This window comes from Neovison vison, chromosome 14 (genome assembly GCF_020171115.1).
Source record: "Neovison vison isolate M4711 chromosome 14, ASM_NN_V1, whole genome shotgun sequence".
Taxonomy (NCBI): domain Eukaryota; kingdom Metazoa; phylum Chordata; class Mammalia; order Carnivora; family Mustelidae; genus Neogale; species Neogale vison.
This window is the reverse complement of record NC_058104.1, coordinates 18,837,234-18,854,597: the sequence shown is the minus strand read 5'-3', so window position 1 is coordinate 18,854,597 and position 17,364 is coordinate 18,837,234. Positions and strand designations below refer to the sequence as shown.

The window sequence follows — 17,364 nt, the reverse complement described above, 5'->3', positions numbered from 1 at the left end:
CCAAAGGCAGAGGCTTTAACCCACTGAGCCACCCAGGTGCCCCCACCCCAAAACAACTTTTTTTTTTTTAAGATTTTATTTATTTATTTGACAGACAGAGATCACAAGTAGGCAGAGAGGCAGGCAGAGAGAGAGGGAGGAAGCAGGCTCCCTGCTGAGCAGAGAGCCCGATGCGGGACTCGATCCCAGGACCCTGAGATCATGACCTGAGCCGAAGGCAGAGGCTTTAACCCACTGAGCCACCCAGGCACCCCCCAAAACAACTTTTAAAAGAAGATCAAAGTTGGGGGATTCAAATTATGTGATTTCAAGACTGATTAGGAAATCACAGTGGAAGGACATAGACCAACAGAAAGAATACAGTTCAGAAGTAGCTTTACACACATATGGTCAATTGATTTTTAATAAAAGGTGCAAAGGCAGTTTGAGTGGAAGGACAGTGTCTTCAACAAATGCTGCTGGTACAACTGCATATCCACATGTAGAAATCTAAACTTTGATTTAAACCTTCCAACATATTAAAAATTACACAAAATGGATCATAGATCTAAGTGTAAAACCTAAAATTATTACAGTGCTAGGAGAAAATAGGAAAACATCTTGGGCGTCTTGGGTTAGGCGAAGAGTTCTTTGGATTGATAAAAATTATGAACTTGTGCTCTTTGAAAGACACTATAGTACATGAACACAAGCCACTGATGGTGAGAATATTTACAAATTACATATCTGAGGAAGGGCTTATATTCAGTGTATATAAAAAAACTATCAACACTGAAAAGGAAACAACCCTTTTAAAAAGTAGGCGAAAGAGTTGAACAAGCGCTTCACCAAAGACATGAAAGAAGTGGACAACCAATACACACATGGAAATGTGCTTAATATCCCTAGCCATTAGGAAAACACAGACTGAAGCTACAATACTATACCACAACACGTCTACAAGGATTGGCAGGGATGTGGAGGGACTGGTGGCGGGAATGTAAAATGGCACCATCATCTTAGAAAAAAATTAAGCAGGGGCGCCTGGGTAGCTCAGTGGGTTAAAGCCTCTGCCTTTGGCTCGGTCATGATCCCAGGGTCTTGGGATCGAGCCCCGCATCAGGCTCTCTGCTCAGCATGGAGCCTATTCCACCACCACCCCGGCCTGTCTCTCTGCCTACTTGTGATCTCTATCAAATAAATAAATAAAATTAAAAAAAAATTAAACAGGCACCTCACCATTTGGTCCAGCCACACCCCTCCTGCGTATTTACCCAGGAGAAGGGAAAGTGAATGTGTAGAAGTTGCATCATGTACGAATGTTCACAGCAGCTTTTTGGTAGTTGCCCAAACTTGGAGACAACCCAAATGTCTCTCAAGAGGAGAATGAATAGCAAATTGTGGTCAGCCCATACAGTGGAATACTATTGCAAAAAAAAAAAAAAAAAGAAGGAATTGAACTATCAATACGTAACTGCAGTGGCAATTGGTCTCAAAATAATTATGGTGAGTGAAAGAAACCAGTTAACACTGTCGATAAGTTTCAATTTGTTTTCAGATCTAGGAAAGGCAAAATAAGGTGTAGGGACAGAAAGCAGCTCCATGGTGGTTGGTGGAGAAGGGGGTGGTTGGAGGGAACTAGGAAGGGACATGAGGAAAATTTGGGAGTGAGGAATCAGTTCGTTATTTTAATTGTGTTTATACATGTACGTCAAAATGTATCAGATGTGAATAGTGCTCTGTACTGCATGTGGATTATACTTCAGTAAGGCTGTGTTCAATGTAAAGCCCACAGAAGAATGGCCAATTGACTTCAGCCCCTTTCCTCAATGGCCAGCTGCTACCCTCACAGTGACGCCTTCCCCCCAGCCCGACCAACCAGTGTCTGCTGTCACTCAGCTTCACAGAACTGGTTCTTAGGGGCCTTCACGTGCTCTTGGGAAAATTACATCAAATAGCATATTGCAGACATGATGGAAGGTTCTGGAACCCTCTGTTACTGGAAATGGATCTCTGTCCATTGGCTTACATCACAGCAGGGTACACATCTCCTAGGTCCCCCTTTTTCGGTCCTGTCAGCATTCTATATCTAGCCACTAACCTCAGAGGTCAGATGTTGCAGATTTCTTTTAACCGGCCATTGTGGCTTCACCTTCCTGACCTCTGGGGAGAGGCCAAGACCTCGGTTGGTGGCTATCACATAGGCTCCTTTGTTCACAAAACTGAGGCATACTGAAGGTCACTGACTTGTCCCAGACTTCAGAACAAGTTAGCTCAGATACTGCAAAGACTTGAGTTCCCAGCCCCCAGACCTAACCCAAGGGATGCCCCATGTTTTCTCTACCACCCCTCCCCTGTGACCTGTGTCACATGACCCCAAGGCTGCTGTGGGGAGAGAATCCGGCCTGGGCAGTGCCTTCTGGGGCCTGGCAGCTGGCAGGGCAGTGGCAGAGCGAGCCTCCGTGCAGCCTGTCAGGGTCTGCTCTGCTTCCCCATCACGTCCACCCAGTTGCCCTAGTGACTGTGTGACCCTTCTCCTCCACCCTGCGCCGCCACCAGCCCTATAAATAGAGGCGAGGAGCAGCTGGGCTCTCTTGGCAGTCACCATGAGGACGCTGGTCCTGCTCTGCTGCTTTGTGGCCTCGCTCCTGCTCCCAGGACAAACAGGTATGACCCTCACTCCTGTCAGCCAGGCCAGACGGTGACCCCCATGTACCCTGAGGTTTTATGTTTACCGTGGGGGGCGAAGGGACGAGAGAGGCTTGAGTGATAGATGGGGGATGAGGCCTCTGGGATTGATGGCAAACCTTTACTCCTGACTGGTTTCACCATCGTCTCCATTCCCTTTTCCCTGGGTCCCCGGAAGAAACTGGGTACAGAGACCCCAAGTGCAGTCGGGGGCTTGTGGGGAGGCCAGAGGAAGTGGGAGCCGTGAACTGAGCAGTGCAGGCAGGTGTGAGGCCTGAGCCAAGGGCTGGGAGCCAGAGGGTAGGTCTGGCCAGTTGATGGTGGGGAAGAAGACCCCAAAAGTTAAGACTAGAGGACCCCCCTAGATGAACAGAAGAGCCCAGTCCTGGAGCTGGAGGAGCTCTGGAGGTCTGAGTCGTGTTGACCCTCCCACCTGGTGGAGATTAGGCAAGGGGCTGGCTTTGCATGATTGAGGACTGGGTGCATCGGACAGAATTGGGGGTTGTCTGGGGACCGGTGGGAAAGAGGAGTGGTCAGTTTGTTATGGGATTGAAGATGGAGTTGGGCTTAGGTACAGAGTTCAGGAGAGGAGCAGAATACTCCAGAGTATCCCGGACCTAGGCCGGGGGCTTTACTGGAAGAGGACTGGGGGACTGTGCGAATGGTTTTTCCTTTGGGATCTGAGCACTTTGTGTGTGAGGGGGAGGCTCAGGTTACAGCATGGGGGTTATTTATAGGCATGGAGGGGACACCAGAGGGTTTGCCACCTCTCTCTTCCTGAGACTCCTGGGGCTGGGTTCCCCTTGGGGATGCTTCAGGGGTGATCTGGGGTGCCCGCAGGAATCTGGGTCTCCCGCTTCACCTTGCTATGAGTTGGCAGTCCTCAGACGTACAGGGGACCATGGGGTCCAGAGCCGCAGCCTCTCCAACTTTTGAGGTTCTGTTTGTTGAGGTCCCAGCCCCCACCGCTCAAGCAGGTGGCAGGCAGAAGCAGATGATGTTCCCTTTGGCGGGTTAGGGACCGAGGTGGGGGGCTCTGGTCTTGCATGTGCCACTGGGCCCTGCCCTTGGCTGCCCTTGAGTTAATTTGGGCCTTGCAGGGCTGCTGTGGCTGGAGTGGTGAGGATTCCAAAGGGCTGTCAGGTGGCTAAGTATGGAAACAGCAGTGTAATTGGATCCTGAGCCCCAAGCCACTGCTGTCCGCTCCCCTTCATAGCCCCTGCCCTGCTCCGCCCAGCCCCAGCTGCCACCTTGCCTCGCTTCCACACAGCAGGCTCAGGGACTTCTAGCCTTTTAGGGACATCCTTCATCTTTTATCCCAACGAGGGAACTGGACATCTGAAATGTTTTATGGGCCTCGCGGGAGGATCTTGCCATGGATCATGGGGAGAAGAGGCAGGCAGGCACTTTGTGCGAAGATCCTGTCTGCACATGCTCTTTGCTTCCTGGACTCTGCGGTGTGGCCCTGGCCTGGCTTCCAGGGGGACCTTGCTCACCACATGCAGGGTTCCTTCTTGCCTCACTCCCACTCATCACTTGCGCTGTGGGTTCTTCCATGGGGATTGATTTTATCACTGCTCCAGTTATAGGTTACCCTGAAGGATTTTCTTTCCTGCACCCGCTGGGAGGTTCCAACCATAAGTGTGCCTTCTCCCTGCCCATATAATGACAGTCCTTCCTACTGGTTGATTTCCCCCTAGAATTGTGCCACTAAGTAAATGCCACCTTGCCCAAAGGCAGCAGCTCTGCTCCTGAACTTCCCACCCTACCCACCCCCTCTTCCCACCCTACCCCTCTCTGCATGGCTTCCTTTCTTTCCTGCTTCCTGGGACTGAAGCCACCCTTCCTTCTTTGTCCCCTTGTTGCTTCTGTGGTCTTCTGGACCATGGCAGCTTCTTCTTCCCAAGCAAGGGACCAAGGGCTTCTCCTGATGCTAGGTACAGCTGGAGCTGCCAGAGCCCAATCACCAGGCACCTCCCAGGTCTCCACCCCCTCCTGATCCATGGCCCCCAGACATTTATGACCACTGGGGTTCTCGTCTTTGTCTTGGGGACTTGGCCTGGTGACAGGCCTGCTCAAGGACAGGGAGAAAGCAGCCTTGAGTTGGTTTACTCTGTCCCCTCATTGTCAAAGTAAGAGCAAAAAGCCAGAGGAATGAGAGATGCACACAAGGTTGGTCAATGAATTATGGACAGGCATGTGCAGCCCAGGGACATCTCCCCTAACCCCGGAGTTCCTGTCTTCCCCTCAGTGTCTCTCTCTGATGGCCGCCTAACTCCCTCTGCCTTTGGAGAGGCCACCTGTGAGGACCTTTCCTCCGGATGCTGTTGATCCTTTGACTCCTCTGAGAGTGGGGTGGGGTGGGGTGAGGAGTGGCCGGTGCTGAGAAGGCATTTGGGTTCCTGCCGTTGGTGTTTGTTAGGCTGGATTTGGGACGTCTTTGGTTCTTGCTGTCTCCTTGGTGTGGAGAGTGGGGCAGATAGGGATTCTAAGTCTGTTTATCCTTCTCCAGCCCAGCCCTGGTCTGCAGACTTGCACCCTGCCGTCCCAGTGGTGAGAAGCTGGTGCACACTGGGGCTGACCTGCCCCTCCATGACTGGTGAGGGTCTGTCCAGAACCCCTTTGTGGCCCCTCCTAGCCTGCTCCAGTCTGGTTATCTCCAGAAAGGTCTGTGTTTGTGTTCCCTCAACAGGGCAGCTCAGCTGCATGACCCACCATGGGGAGGGCTACCGAGAGCAGGTCATGAGCTCAGGGGTCTTAGGGACAGAGCAGAAGCCTTTGCAGCCCCCTCAGAAGCTGTGTCTCCAGCAGTTTCCCTGACTCTGGCTCAGTGTGGCTGGGGGAGCCCATAGGGAGCATCTGGTCTGCCACTTCCCACATTGAGTCTGCAACGCATTCAGTGGGATTTGCCCATGGATGTGCCACCTTGCTTAGTGGCCCATGGAACTAGAGTGGGAAATGCTGGTTTTGTCCCATGTGACAGTGAAAGTCAAATAGCTAGTTCAAGGCAGGGCCAGGCTAGATTCAGGTCTCCTTGCTCCCGCAGGAGGAGGTCAGATGAGGCCAGCCATATCCCTCTGGCCGTTTGGTGCTCATTTAGGTGTGATGGCCTGGGAAGGAGCCTAATCACTAGAGGCACAGAGGAAGGTGGCTCTTCCTCTTTGGCAGGGTCCCAGGGCCAAGGGCAGGGTCTAGGTGCTGTGCCTCCTGGCCTGGAACAAAGGTGTGGTCAGTACGGTTGGCTGGGGTAGGGTCTGCTACTGTGGGATATTGGGCTTAGCTCTCTCCTGGACACCTTCCCTGCTCCAAATCCAAATCCAGACCCACTTGTGGTCCAAACCCTTTTATTTAAATATTGCCTGAGTGCAAAGCCTTTCATTCAAACACCTTTCCACATCTCACCATGTATTAATCATCCCAGATTTATGGCGTACCTCCTTAGGTGTGGTACCGGGGGTATCCAGATGGGCATTGTGTCCTTGGCATGCTTGCCTCCAGTTTGGGAGATAGGGTGTCTCCCACCTCGTACCTGCACGAACACAAGCAGGACACATGTGAGCGTGGGAACAGAGGTAAAGGTAGAGTGATGTGGGGTGGAAGCGCCTGGGGAGATTAGTTTTGACTGAGTAGATCAGGAAATGTTTTATAGGTGATGGGGTATTTGAGATGGGCCTTAAAGAAAGTAGTATTCAGACGTAGAATAATGGAAGGAAGAGAATTCCACGTAAGGGGCAGGCTGAGTGAACTCGCTGTCAGGAAATGTTGTGGCTCTGACGAGAACTGGAAGGGAAAAGGGTACGCAGAGTGAAGTGGGATCGTGGGAAAGCTTCTTGGAAGCCTGGGTCGGGCTAGCCGTGAAGAACCTTGCGTGCTTAGCCTCCGAGGGGATTTTGTGCTGTGGGCAGTGGGCGACCACCAAAGGCTTGGGAAGCATCCCTCCAGCAGGTGTTTGTGGGGAGCGGAGGGCGAGGGAGGCTTGGAGGACCCTGTTGGAAATGCAGGTTAGAGGGCATGAACTCCATGAGGGAATGGAGGTGGAGAGGAGGGCAGACCCAGCAGATCGCTGGGGTGGAAATTTACTGGTCTCCTGCCAGAGGGAGCCTTCATGGGTCTGGCGTTAGTCACTGGAGGCGTGATCTTGCCAGAGAGAGAGAGAGAGAGAGAGAGAGAGAGAGAGAAAAGAACAGATATTAAAAGTTCATTTGGGTCATTACAAATTTGGAGTGCCAAGGGGCATCTAGATGGAGATACAGGATATTGGAGGAGTGAAGTTCAGGTCTGGAAGTCCAGAGATGAGATCCAGTCGGGTGAAGATGAGACTGTGAGGTCATGAAGGAAACTCTTGCAGGGAGAGAAGAAGGGATTCAGGGATGGTCACCGGACAGTGCCAGATTGGGACAGTGGGAAGAGGAAGATGAGTGGATTTCAGGAAGAGGGGAAGTGACCTGGGAAGAGATGGTGACCTGGAGGCCAAGGGAAGGGCGCATTCTAGAAGGGTGGTCGAAGGGATGGAATGCCACAGAGATACAGAGGAAGAGGAGGTGTTGGTTTTGATATCTCCAAGGTTGCTGGCAGAGCTCGGGGGCCTTATGTGCATCTAGGGAGGGCACGGAAGTGACACATTTGGGCAGTGGGCTCAGGAGGGATAGAGGACACGTAGGAGTACATGGCTAGGGGGTTTGCAGAGGTAGCAAATTGCTTTCTCAACACTAGAAAGATTAAGTGTGTTTATGAGCCGATGGTGAGGGTCCTAAGAGAGAGAAGGACTGACGGACACAACGTGGAGAGGAAGTCGCCAGGGTGTCAGACATGGGGTGAGTGGGGCAGATCTTAGGGGACACATACCATGGCATCATGGGGGCCTCAGAGGAACATTGCACTTCCAAGGCAAACTCAGGAGCTGGGGTGCCAGCCAGAGAGCTCAGCTAGGGGGTGGGGTTCGCAGGCTTCCCTAGGATTGCTGCAGAGGGCCTGGAGGGCCATGGAGTGGGGTAGGAGGGAAGGAACCAGACTGTGAGGTGGAAGGGGAGACCGGTTGCCCCACATTTCCTGGGATGGAACAGCAGGGCCAAGACTAGAGCCTGGTCTCAGATGCTGGAGAAAAAGCAGGCAGAGCCCAGAGATGGAGTCAACGATGAGCCAGCTATTGTTGGCCCCTCGTAACCTTGTCCCCTTGAGCCAGGGCAAAGTCCACCCCCAAACTCCACCACCTAAGGTGTCCCCTGGGCCTGCAACAGGGACAGCTCTGTGTCTGGATTCCATCAGGATCAGTGACTTCGTGGGAGCTGGCTTGGAGGTTTGCAGTGAGTTCCCAGGATGACGCCTGGGTTCTCATTCTTCTTGTGCAACAGAGACAGGCCCAGGCTCAGGTTCCCTCTGGGGTGTTTTCCTGGCTGGGAGGACTTTGCCACGCCCATCAGCAGGGCTCATTTTGGGATCAGGGAAGTCCTGTCTGCTTTAGTTTCAGCCGCATCCCTCTCCAGCCCTGAAGGTGGTTTTGTTCCGAGTCAAGGTCCCAGGTAGGGACCTGTCCATGCTTGTCACTTCCTGATCCTCCCTCACAGAGGGCTCCTGAGCAGCCTTTCCTGAGTGGCCTGGTCTCAGGATTGGGGGCTTGGGCAGCAGAACTGGTTCCTGCCTCTGAAAGTGTGGAGCTGTTAGGAGGTCAGCCATTCATACCCCCAGCCATACCCTGCAACAGCCTCCTCTCCAGGGCTCTCAAGCTCCTGCCTATCTATGGAGAGAGGAGGCTGCCCAATGTTGCTCTGGGGTGGGTGTGCCCAGAGGCTGGATTCTGAAGGCCAGGAGACTATAGTGCCTTCAGGCAGCTCTTGCCTGCTGCCTCCATAGGAGCCTGTCTTCCCTGGGACCATGTCATCAGAGCCACATGAAAACATAGTCACTGCTGCTCCTTCCATTCCAAATCCTGGGGCCCAGAAGGATTTCAGGTGGAACACTGGCCTAGCTGAGGGTGGCTCCCCAGCTTCATTGCAAAGCTGTTACGCAATGAGAAAAGGCTTTTGTTCTTCCCTGCTTGTCTTTTACAACCTCGACAAGCACTGACCCTCTTGTTCTCTGTCCACTCCGAGTGCTACAGGGCACACAGTGGGTGTGGGCTGTGTGGCTAGCCTCGGGGAGAAGGAGGGCCCAGTGTAGAGTCCTGGAGAAAGGGGAGATGAGGCCCTCCCTGGGGCATGCACCCTGGGTTGGGAACAGAATGAATTTATGGTTAGAGGTGAGGGGCAGAGTGTGTGGTCAGCAAGTGATGTAAGAATGCAGCTAGTTATGTCCCAGTAGTCACACTCCTGGGCATTCACTGGGAGAATACAAATGCACTAATTCAAAGGGGTACATGCTCCCTGATGTTCACAGCAGCGTTATCTGCAGTAACCAAGGTATGGAAGCAGCCCACATGTCCATCGACAGGTGAATTCATAAAGTAGTGGGTGTATATATAGGAATATTCTTCAGCCATAAAAAAGAATGAAATCTTGCCATTTGCAATGACATGGATGGAGCTAGGGAGTATAATGCTAACAAAATAGGTCAGCCAGAGGAAAACAGGTATCATATGATTTCACTCATATGTGGAATTTAAAAAACAGAACAAATGAGCAAAGGGAAAAAATAAGAGAGACAAAGCAAGAGCAGACTCTTAACGCTACAGAATAAACCGATGATGACGGGAGGGAAACAGTTTGTGTGTGGGGGATGGTGAAGCAGGTGACGGGGATGAAGGAGCGCACCTGTCGTGATGAGCACGGGTAATGAGTGCGAGTGTAGGGTCACTGGATTGTGTACGGGGAAGGAACAGAACACCATGTTAACTAAGTGCCATTAAAAGAACGAAAGAGATGTGGGGGACACAGTGGCAACCGAGAGGAGGAACACGTTGGAGAGAGACAGGAAAGGGGTGCCAATAGGGGCCCTCCTCTGAAAAGCGAGCTTTCCAGCCCAAGGCCCTGGCCAGCCGCACTGTCCAGACAGGAACGGCCTTGTGTCTGCCCCCAGGAGCTGACTTCTATTTGGGGCTATGACACGCACAGTGAGAAAATTGAACTAACCTCCCCCTCCCCCAGTGGTTCTGGTTGGAGTACAGAGAAGGGCTGGAAGGTCCGCCTCATGGAGGGACAGGGCTTCAGCTGCCCTGGGAGGAAGGGGACACTCAGCGTCAGTGCCAGTGCTGAGAGGAGAGGGGCTGTGTGTTTGTTGAACTTGCTCCCCTCTGCATCAGCAGTGCCTAGCATGGCACTTGGTTTGCTTGGTTCGTTCAAAGCACTAAACAGTGACCGATAAAAGAGCAGACGATTTGTACGGGCAGAGGAGGAAGGCGATCAGAACCTGGAGTGGGGACTCTCAGAGCATTGCATTGGCAGGGGCAGGAGGAGCCCAGCTCTGGCTCTACTGTGGGGCTCCTGTTGGGGGAGATCAGACCACCCTCGTGGGTGAAGGGTCTGGAATGCTGAGCCAGGTGGCTTTCCCTGGGCCCTCAGCATACTCTAGCCCCTCCTCTTCTCCCTCCCAGATATTTTTGGGTCCATCCAGAGCAGGGAGTGCATTCTGAGCTCAAACAGGTGCAGACAAAGTCTGGCCTGGAGTTCTGGGCCCGCAGGAAGTGGGTTGTGTTGGGAACTCAGACCAGAATGAGGCCAGGGGAGAGCCCTGGTGTTTGGGAGCCCCCTCCCCACTCCCTCCCCCTACGAGCTCACTGCCAAAACTGTGGCCCCTTGTCCTCTTCCAAGTGGCCATTCGGTTAGGACCTTGGCCAGCCCTGTTGTCCCCCACGGAATTTTCCCAAATGGCAATAGGTATAAATTTTATGAAGCCATTGCCATAGAAACTGTGTCTCTGAGTGCACCTGGTCCTCCAGGGGCCTACTCTGTGCACCTATGCCCACCAGAGGGGCTTCTGGCCACTTGTGGGTCTCTTGTTTTTTCCCGCATTTCCTCCTATCCTTTATGTCAGCTGGTAGAAGAACACTTATTTCTCTGGTTTATCCCAGGAAGTCAGGGCACCAGGAAGGGGTCTTGAAAGATTGGAGAAGCCCTTGCCATGGCCTGGGGAGCCCATCCTAGCCTCAGGAATGAGCCTGGGTATAGGTCGTGAGAGGGATAGAAGCCCAGGGGCAAATCCACCTTTCTCCTGACTTTTCCTGCCTCATTTCCTTCCTGATTTGATAGTTAGGCCAGCAGCCTCTTCACCTGGAGCCCTGTCACCCGAGGCTACCCACCCAGGTTGCAGAGCAGGCCGCCTGGGGCGAGGGGAGGGGGGCACGGTGAGCCCTAAGGGACCAGAGCGCTGGGCAAGCACAGGCTTTGCCACAAACACTCCACCAAGTCCCTTCCCATTTTGCACCTGTTTTTTTGCCCATAAAATGGGATAATAATACTTGCCCTATTTACAGCGTGGCATTGTTCTGTGACTAAATTTTAAACATGGCTATCGGATGCTTAACGTGTTTTTTGATATCAGATACTTTTTCAGGTTGAAAGGACCGTGGCAGTAATTATAGGCTGTCCCTGCTATTCCTTTGGCTTGACATCTGCCACCGGTTTCCTCAAATATCATGAAACCTGAACAATCAAGGGAATCCGTCCACATCTCTGCCCCTCCTTAGGGCTGTTAATATCCTTCGGATTCTCTGTCCTCAAAGAGCTTATGAACTAGGAGGGGTGAGAGTCCCCGCTCATGACAGGAGTAGGGAACCATATAATCAGGGGCTAAAAATAAGTAGCCTGACTGTGCAGAGAGGGGGAGCAGGTGGGTCAGGACCTGGGGTCACGGGGCTGGTGGAAGCACCACCGCTTAGGGGGAGAGGGGTTGGGAAGATCTTATAGGGCCAGGCTTCAGTGCTATTCCTGTGTTATTTTTCCGGGGCCACTGTAACAAACGGCCACAAACCGGGTGGCTTCAAACAACAGAAATTGAAACTCTCATAGTTCTGGAGGCCGGAAGTTAGACATCGAGGGGTTGGCGGGGCCCTGGTCCCTCTGAAGGCTCTGGAGGAGGATCCTTCTTGCCTCTCCAGCTTCTGGTGGATCAGACAGTCCTTGGTGTTCCTTGGCTTGTAGATGCATCTCTCCAGGCTCTGCCTATGTCCTCACATGGCCTCTTCTCTGTGTCTGTGTGTCCTCTCCTCTTCTTGTAAGGACACCAGTCATTGAACTTAGGGCCGACCCTTATGCAGTGTGGCCTTATTTTAATTACATCTGCACAGAACCTATTTCCAAATAATGTCCCCTTCCAAGGTTCCTACCAGATGTGAATTGGGGGGAGGGGGTACCCTTCAACCTCTTTGGCTCCTTAGCCTCGGACCCGACAGAAGAGCAGGTGCTGGCTCTGAATGTGTAGTGTCCATCTGCCCCCTAGCTGGTGGTCGTCTGCTGGGCACAAATAGCACCTGTTTCCCTGGGCCTCTCTTTGGCCCCACGGCCCACACGATTGCCCCAGCAGCTGATCTGGAGCTCGGCTGACACACCCAGCCCAAGTGTGTTGAATGGGTGGATGGACAGCTGGCTGGGGGCAGGCAATTCCAGGAGGCCGCCCAGCCGAGAGCTTGTACTGGGGAGGCCGGTGGGGGGGAGTTCTTCAGTTTCCTGTTGAGTGTGCTCCAGTATGGAGTGACGTGGAGTCAGCCCGTCCTAGGGGCTCTGCTTCTCAGCTGATTATGTGATGGAGAGAGCTGCAGACCCAGAAGCCAGTGACTCAGACCTGGCAGTGTTAGGCCCAGCTCTCCTGTGTGAGTGCCCTTGCCCTTGCCTTGAGGGGCTCCTCAGAGTCTCCTGCCTCAGCTGTGACCGGTGCCTCCCCAGCCTCTGAGGGAACCCCTTGGAAAGAGAACTTCCAGGTGTGTCCCCTGCCGCTGTCAGTGAGAGGCTTGCCTCCTGGCATGTCTGCCTTTCTGTCCCTCCTTGCGGGCTAAAAGGGTAGGTATCTGGGTCTCCTCACAGAAGACTTCAGGGTCCCCAGACCAGAGGCAACTCTGGAAGCTGGTGCCTGTAGCTGTTTCCTTTCTGTGGTTTGTCCTGGTTCTGGAGGAGATCAGGGATGGAGACAGGTCTCCAGGGTCTGCTGCCCTTTCTAGAAAAGCTTCCTGGCGAATGTCGTCTGGACTCCTAGCCTGGCATTCCTCATTCTCTTCTGTCTGGCTTTTCCCATCCTCCTGACCACTTTCCTTGGCTCCTGCAGTGATCAACCCCAAATGCCCTCCTCCTGAAAGGAGCTCCTATGGTTCCCATCCCTACCTGTCCCTGAGACTGCTGCTACGAGGTGAGCTCTCTCTTCATGCCCCCTCCCCTCCCCTCCAATTAGACGACCTGTGTTTAAGGGGAGGGTCTTTAATTCAGGAATCCAGTTCATGGTTATCACAACAACCTTCTGAGCCGATAAGGCAACTGCTTCTGTGACCTTCTGATCACAGAAAAATAGTCCTGGGCAGGTTAAATGACTTGACCCAAGGGTACTTCTCTGGTTCTGAATCCCAGTGTCGAATCTCCTCTCTCCTGGAACTCTCTGCCACGGAGTGGAGGGAAGGTTTGCCACCATCACCCGGTCATCCATCCATCCGTCCATCCACCCATCCAATGTCTGTCCAAGGTGCTGGGATACAAAATCTCTAACGAGGATACCAAATAAGAAAGTTATTTAATTTATTGGATGATTTTAGGGGCAGTGGAGAAAAAGACTAGGTTGGGGAGGGGGAAGGCTAGTCGGGAGACAGTGACACCAGGGTGACAGGAGAGGGCCTTGCCAGGAAGGTGACAAGGAGCCAAGTCTCAGGGGAGGAGAGTGGGGTGCCAGGCGGCTGTGTGGGAAGAGCCTTCCCAGCAGAAAGCACAGTGAGTGAGCACAGGGGGGCAGGGGGTCTGGTGCACTTGCTCCAGGAGGAGCAAGCCTGTGTGGAGGGAACCAGGGAGTGGGAGCGGAGCCTGTGCAGAGGGGGAGAGGGTGTGGAGCTCAGGGAGGGGCTGTTTCACAACCCAGATGAGAGATGACAGGCTGGGGGTGGAAGAAATGATTGGATGGATGATAGATTTTGAAGGCAGACAACAGGTTTAGCTAAGTTTTGGAGAAAGAAAGGAACCAAGAACACTTTATCCTTATTTTTTTCCAATTGCTTTATTGAGATAAAATTCAAATAGATATAATATGCTCATTTAAAGTGTGCAACTCAGTAGTTTTTTAAAAATGTGCATTGCTTAATTTTTTCAAAAGATTTTACTTATTTATTTGACAGAGAGATCACAAGTAGGCAGAGAGGCAGGCAGAGAGAGAGAGAGAGAGAGGGAAGCAGGTTCCCAGGACCCTGGATCATGACCTGAGCCGAAGGCAGAGGCTTTAACCCACTGAGCCACCCAGGCGTCCCAATTGTAGAACATTTTTTTATCAGCCCCCGAAAGGAAGCTGTGTCACTCCTCATTCCCCACAAGTTGCCCTTGCGGCCCCTGCCCACCACTAACCTGCTTTCTATCTCTGTGCATTTCCCTGTTCTGGACTTTCATACAAATGGAACCACATGGTATGTGGCCTCTTGTGTACGGCTTCTCTCACCGAGCATCATGTCTCCACAGTTCGCCCACCTTATAGCAGATGTCTGGGCTTCATTCCTTCTTAGCTGCTGAGTAACAAAGAATAAATATTCGTCGAATAATACTCCACAAGGAATGGATATTCATTGACTAATAATAATACTATTCATTGAATAATACTGCATCAATAGACCGCTTTTGTTTATCCATTCATCATTTGATGGACATTTGAGTTGTTTCAACCTTTTGGCTCTTGTGAGTAATGCTTCTCTGAACATCGATGTACACAATTTTTTTTTAAGATTTTATTTATTTATTTATTTGACAGAGATCACAAGTAGGCAGAGAGGCAGGCATGGGGAGAGGGGAAGCAGGCTCCCCACTGAGCAGAGAGCCCCTGATGCAATGCGGGGCTCGATCCCAGGGCCCTGGGATCATGACCTGAGCCAAAGGCAGAGGCTTTAACCCACTGAGCCACCCAGGCACCCCCACAATTTTTTTTAAATATTTATTTATTTATTTGAAAGAGACAGAGAGAGGAGGGGCAGAGGGAGAGAGAGAATCTCAAGCTCTTTGCTGAGCACAGAGCCAGATACAGGGATTGATCCCATGACCCCGAGATCAGGACCTGAGCTGAAATCTGAAATCGAGAGTCAGATGCTTGACTGAGTCACCCAGGTGCTCCCAATGTGCACATTCCTGTGTGGAGACGGGTTTTGGGAGATTTTGTCTTTTTTTTTTTTTTTAAGATTTTATTTATTTATTTGCGAGAGCACACACACATGTACAAGCAGGGAGAGGGGCAAGGGAAGAGGGAGAAGCAGTCTCCCTGCTGAGCAGGAAGTCCAATGTGGGGCTCAATCCCAGGGCCCTGAGATCATGACCTGCACTGAAGGCAGATGCTTAACTGACTGAGCCACCCAGCCGCCCCGGGAGATTTTGTCTTAATATTAAGAATACCTTATGCATTTTTTTTTTAAAGTTTTTGTTTCTAAGTAATCTCTATGCCTAGCAAGAGTCACATGCTCCACCCACTGAGCCAGCCAGGTGCCCCTAGAAATACCTTATACATCTCTGGTATTATTTGGCTTTCAGAAGTCTATCGCAGGTCATTTGAGCCTCCCACTATCTGGCACATTGTAGGCACTCCATCAATAGCTGTGGAATGAAGGAGCCACAAACCTGGTATTTTTCTTTTCCACTTTATTATGATGAAACAGGCACAGAGCAGTTGAAATTCTTGCTCAAGTCTCCACTGCTGATTAGGGGAGAGCAACTTTGGCCCCTCTGTCCTTCTGTCTTTCTCTTCCTCCCTGAGAGTCCCAGGGTCCCAGGGCTGCTCCTGGAACCGGGCAGCTCTGCCTGAGCACCAGGCTCCATCCCACAGGCAGCTTCTTCGAGGCCCTGCCACTACTGTCTGCTCCTTTGTGCTTTCTCTGGGGAATATCCGCCAGTAGGCTAGGAAGGCCAGCTAGGCTCCAGACCTGTAATGTTCCCAGAGCTGATGGACATCAGCCTTGCCTGCCTCCTCACGTGGAGTGTGATTGAGTGGGTTTGAGGAATGGCCCAGGAATGGATTTTTTAACTTTTAAGCTCCTCTGTGATCCTTTTGCAGATGGCCTTGAGCCACATCTTGAGAAGGGCTGACCCAGGGGAGGAGGCTCATTACTGTCTGGTGCTCTCAGGTCATCCAATAGGTGTTTGCTGTGCTGGGATATCTGCCAGGGCCCAGGCTGGACACCTGCAGTCCTAGTGGGGATACACTATAGGCCCTGGCCCCAGGGGGCTTATTGAAATGGGGACACAAGTTAAAAGGGACCTAGGGTGACAAGTGCTGTAGGAGCACAGAGTAGAAGCACATCAGTACTCAGTACTGAGGGGCCCAGGGTGTTCTCCCAGGGGTGAGCTGGAATTAGCTAGTCCAGGCAGTGGGGGAGTAGACGACCGTGAGGCTGGCACTTGGGGGAGACTGTTGGAAATGCATGGGGTCTGAATGCAGTTTCTTGGAGGATTCTGCAGGTGCTGGTTTGTGTGAGTCTAGTGCTCAGGGCTTTCTCAGGCCCTGGGGGGACATGAAGAGGCTTTGGGTTTACCTCTTGCCGCAGAGTCAGTGACAACTGAGGAGGGAAGATCAGAGACAGGCATGCCCCCCGAAGGTCACATGGGGCAGGGGCTATGTCACTTGGCTCAGTGTGGATGGTCGTGGACACTGAGTCAGTTGAGGTCAGCAAGGGGAATAATGTAGCCTGGAGGGGTGAGAAGCAGAGGACATTATGGAGGCCGCAGGCTGTAGGCTGGCAAGAGGGAGTGGGTGCGGTCAGACCTGAGGAGAGGCAGGAGGGTGTTCCAGGTGGGGACCAGTGTGGCCATCTAGACCTCTTATGGGTTGGTTTGTGTCTTCCACAAAGGCAGGATGAAATCCCAACTCCTAGTGCATCCAAGTGTGGCTTTATTTGGAAATAGGTTCCTTGCAGATGTAGTGAGTTAATCTGACTGGTGCCCTTAGATGTGAAGGAGAAGAGATGCAGAATAGTGATGCAGGGAGAAGTGTGTGCTGTATGAGTAGAGATGGGAAACCCACAGGGATGAGCCAGGGACTGGTGCTGGGAGCCACCAGAAGCTGGAAGAGGCAGGAAGGAGCTTCCCTTAGCCCTTTTGGTGGGAGCATGGCCCTGTAGACACCCTGATTTTAGACTTCTGGGCTCCAGAACTATGGGGCAAGGCATTTCTTCCTTCCTCCCTCCCTCCCTTCTCTCTTTTCTTCCTTCTTCCCTCCCTCCCTTCCTTCCTTCCTTCCTTCTTTCCTTCCATATTTAATTAGTTTCAAGCGAAAGGCTTCCCATGACCAGGAATCGAAACACTTCTGTGGCTTTAAGCTGCCTAAGTTGGGTTTCATGGTAGCAGCTCCAGGAACCGGCTTTGATGCAGGAATTTGGGGCCTTGGTCCTGCCCGGCTGGCAGGCAGACAGGCCGTTGGCTGGAGCTCCTCAGATGGGACCTGGCAGAGACTATGTGGGCCCCTGGTGTTGATCAGGAAGGGTCATTCAGTGTGGAATGTTCACTTGCCAGGGGCAGTGAGTGTGGAATGTTCACTTGCTCTTGCCACGCCCTCTGGCCTGCCCTTGGCTTTGACCTTCCTCTCCCCAGGGGAGCCCCGTGGGAACTAGAA

The 17,364-nt window shown here is 52.3% G+C and overlaps 1 protein-coding gene across 1 annotated transcript in view; it reads left to right on the top strand.

The window, feature by feature from the left end:
* The first annotated feature begins 2,585 nt into the window (after nt 1-2,585).
* SRL (sarcalumenin) overlaps nt 2,586-17,364 on the top strand; it is a 34,325-nt gene continuing 19,546 nt past the window's right edge. The window contains exon 1 of the mRNA XM_044233657.1: nt 2,586-2,646. Coding sequence (XP_044089592.1) covers nt 2,586-2,646 — 61 coding nt within the window. The remainder of the gene's footprint in view (nt 2,647-17,364) is intronic.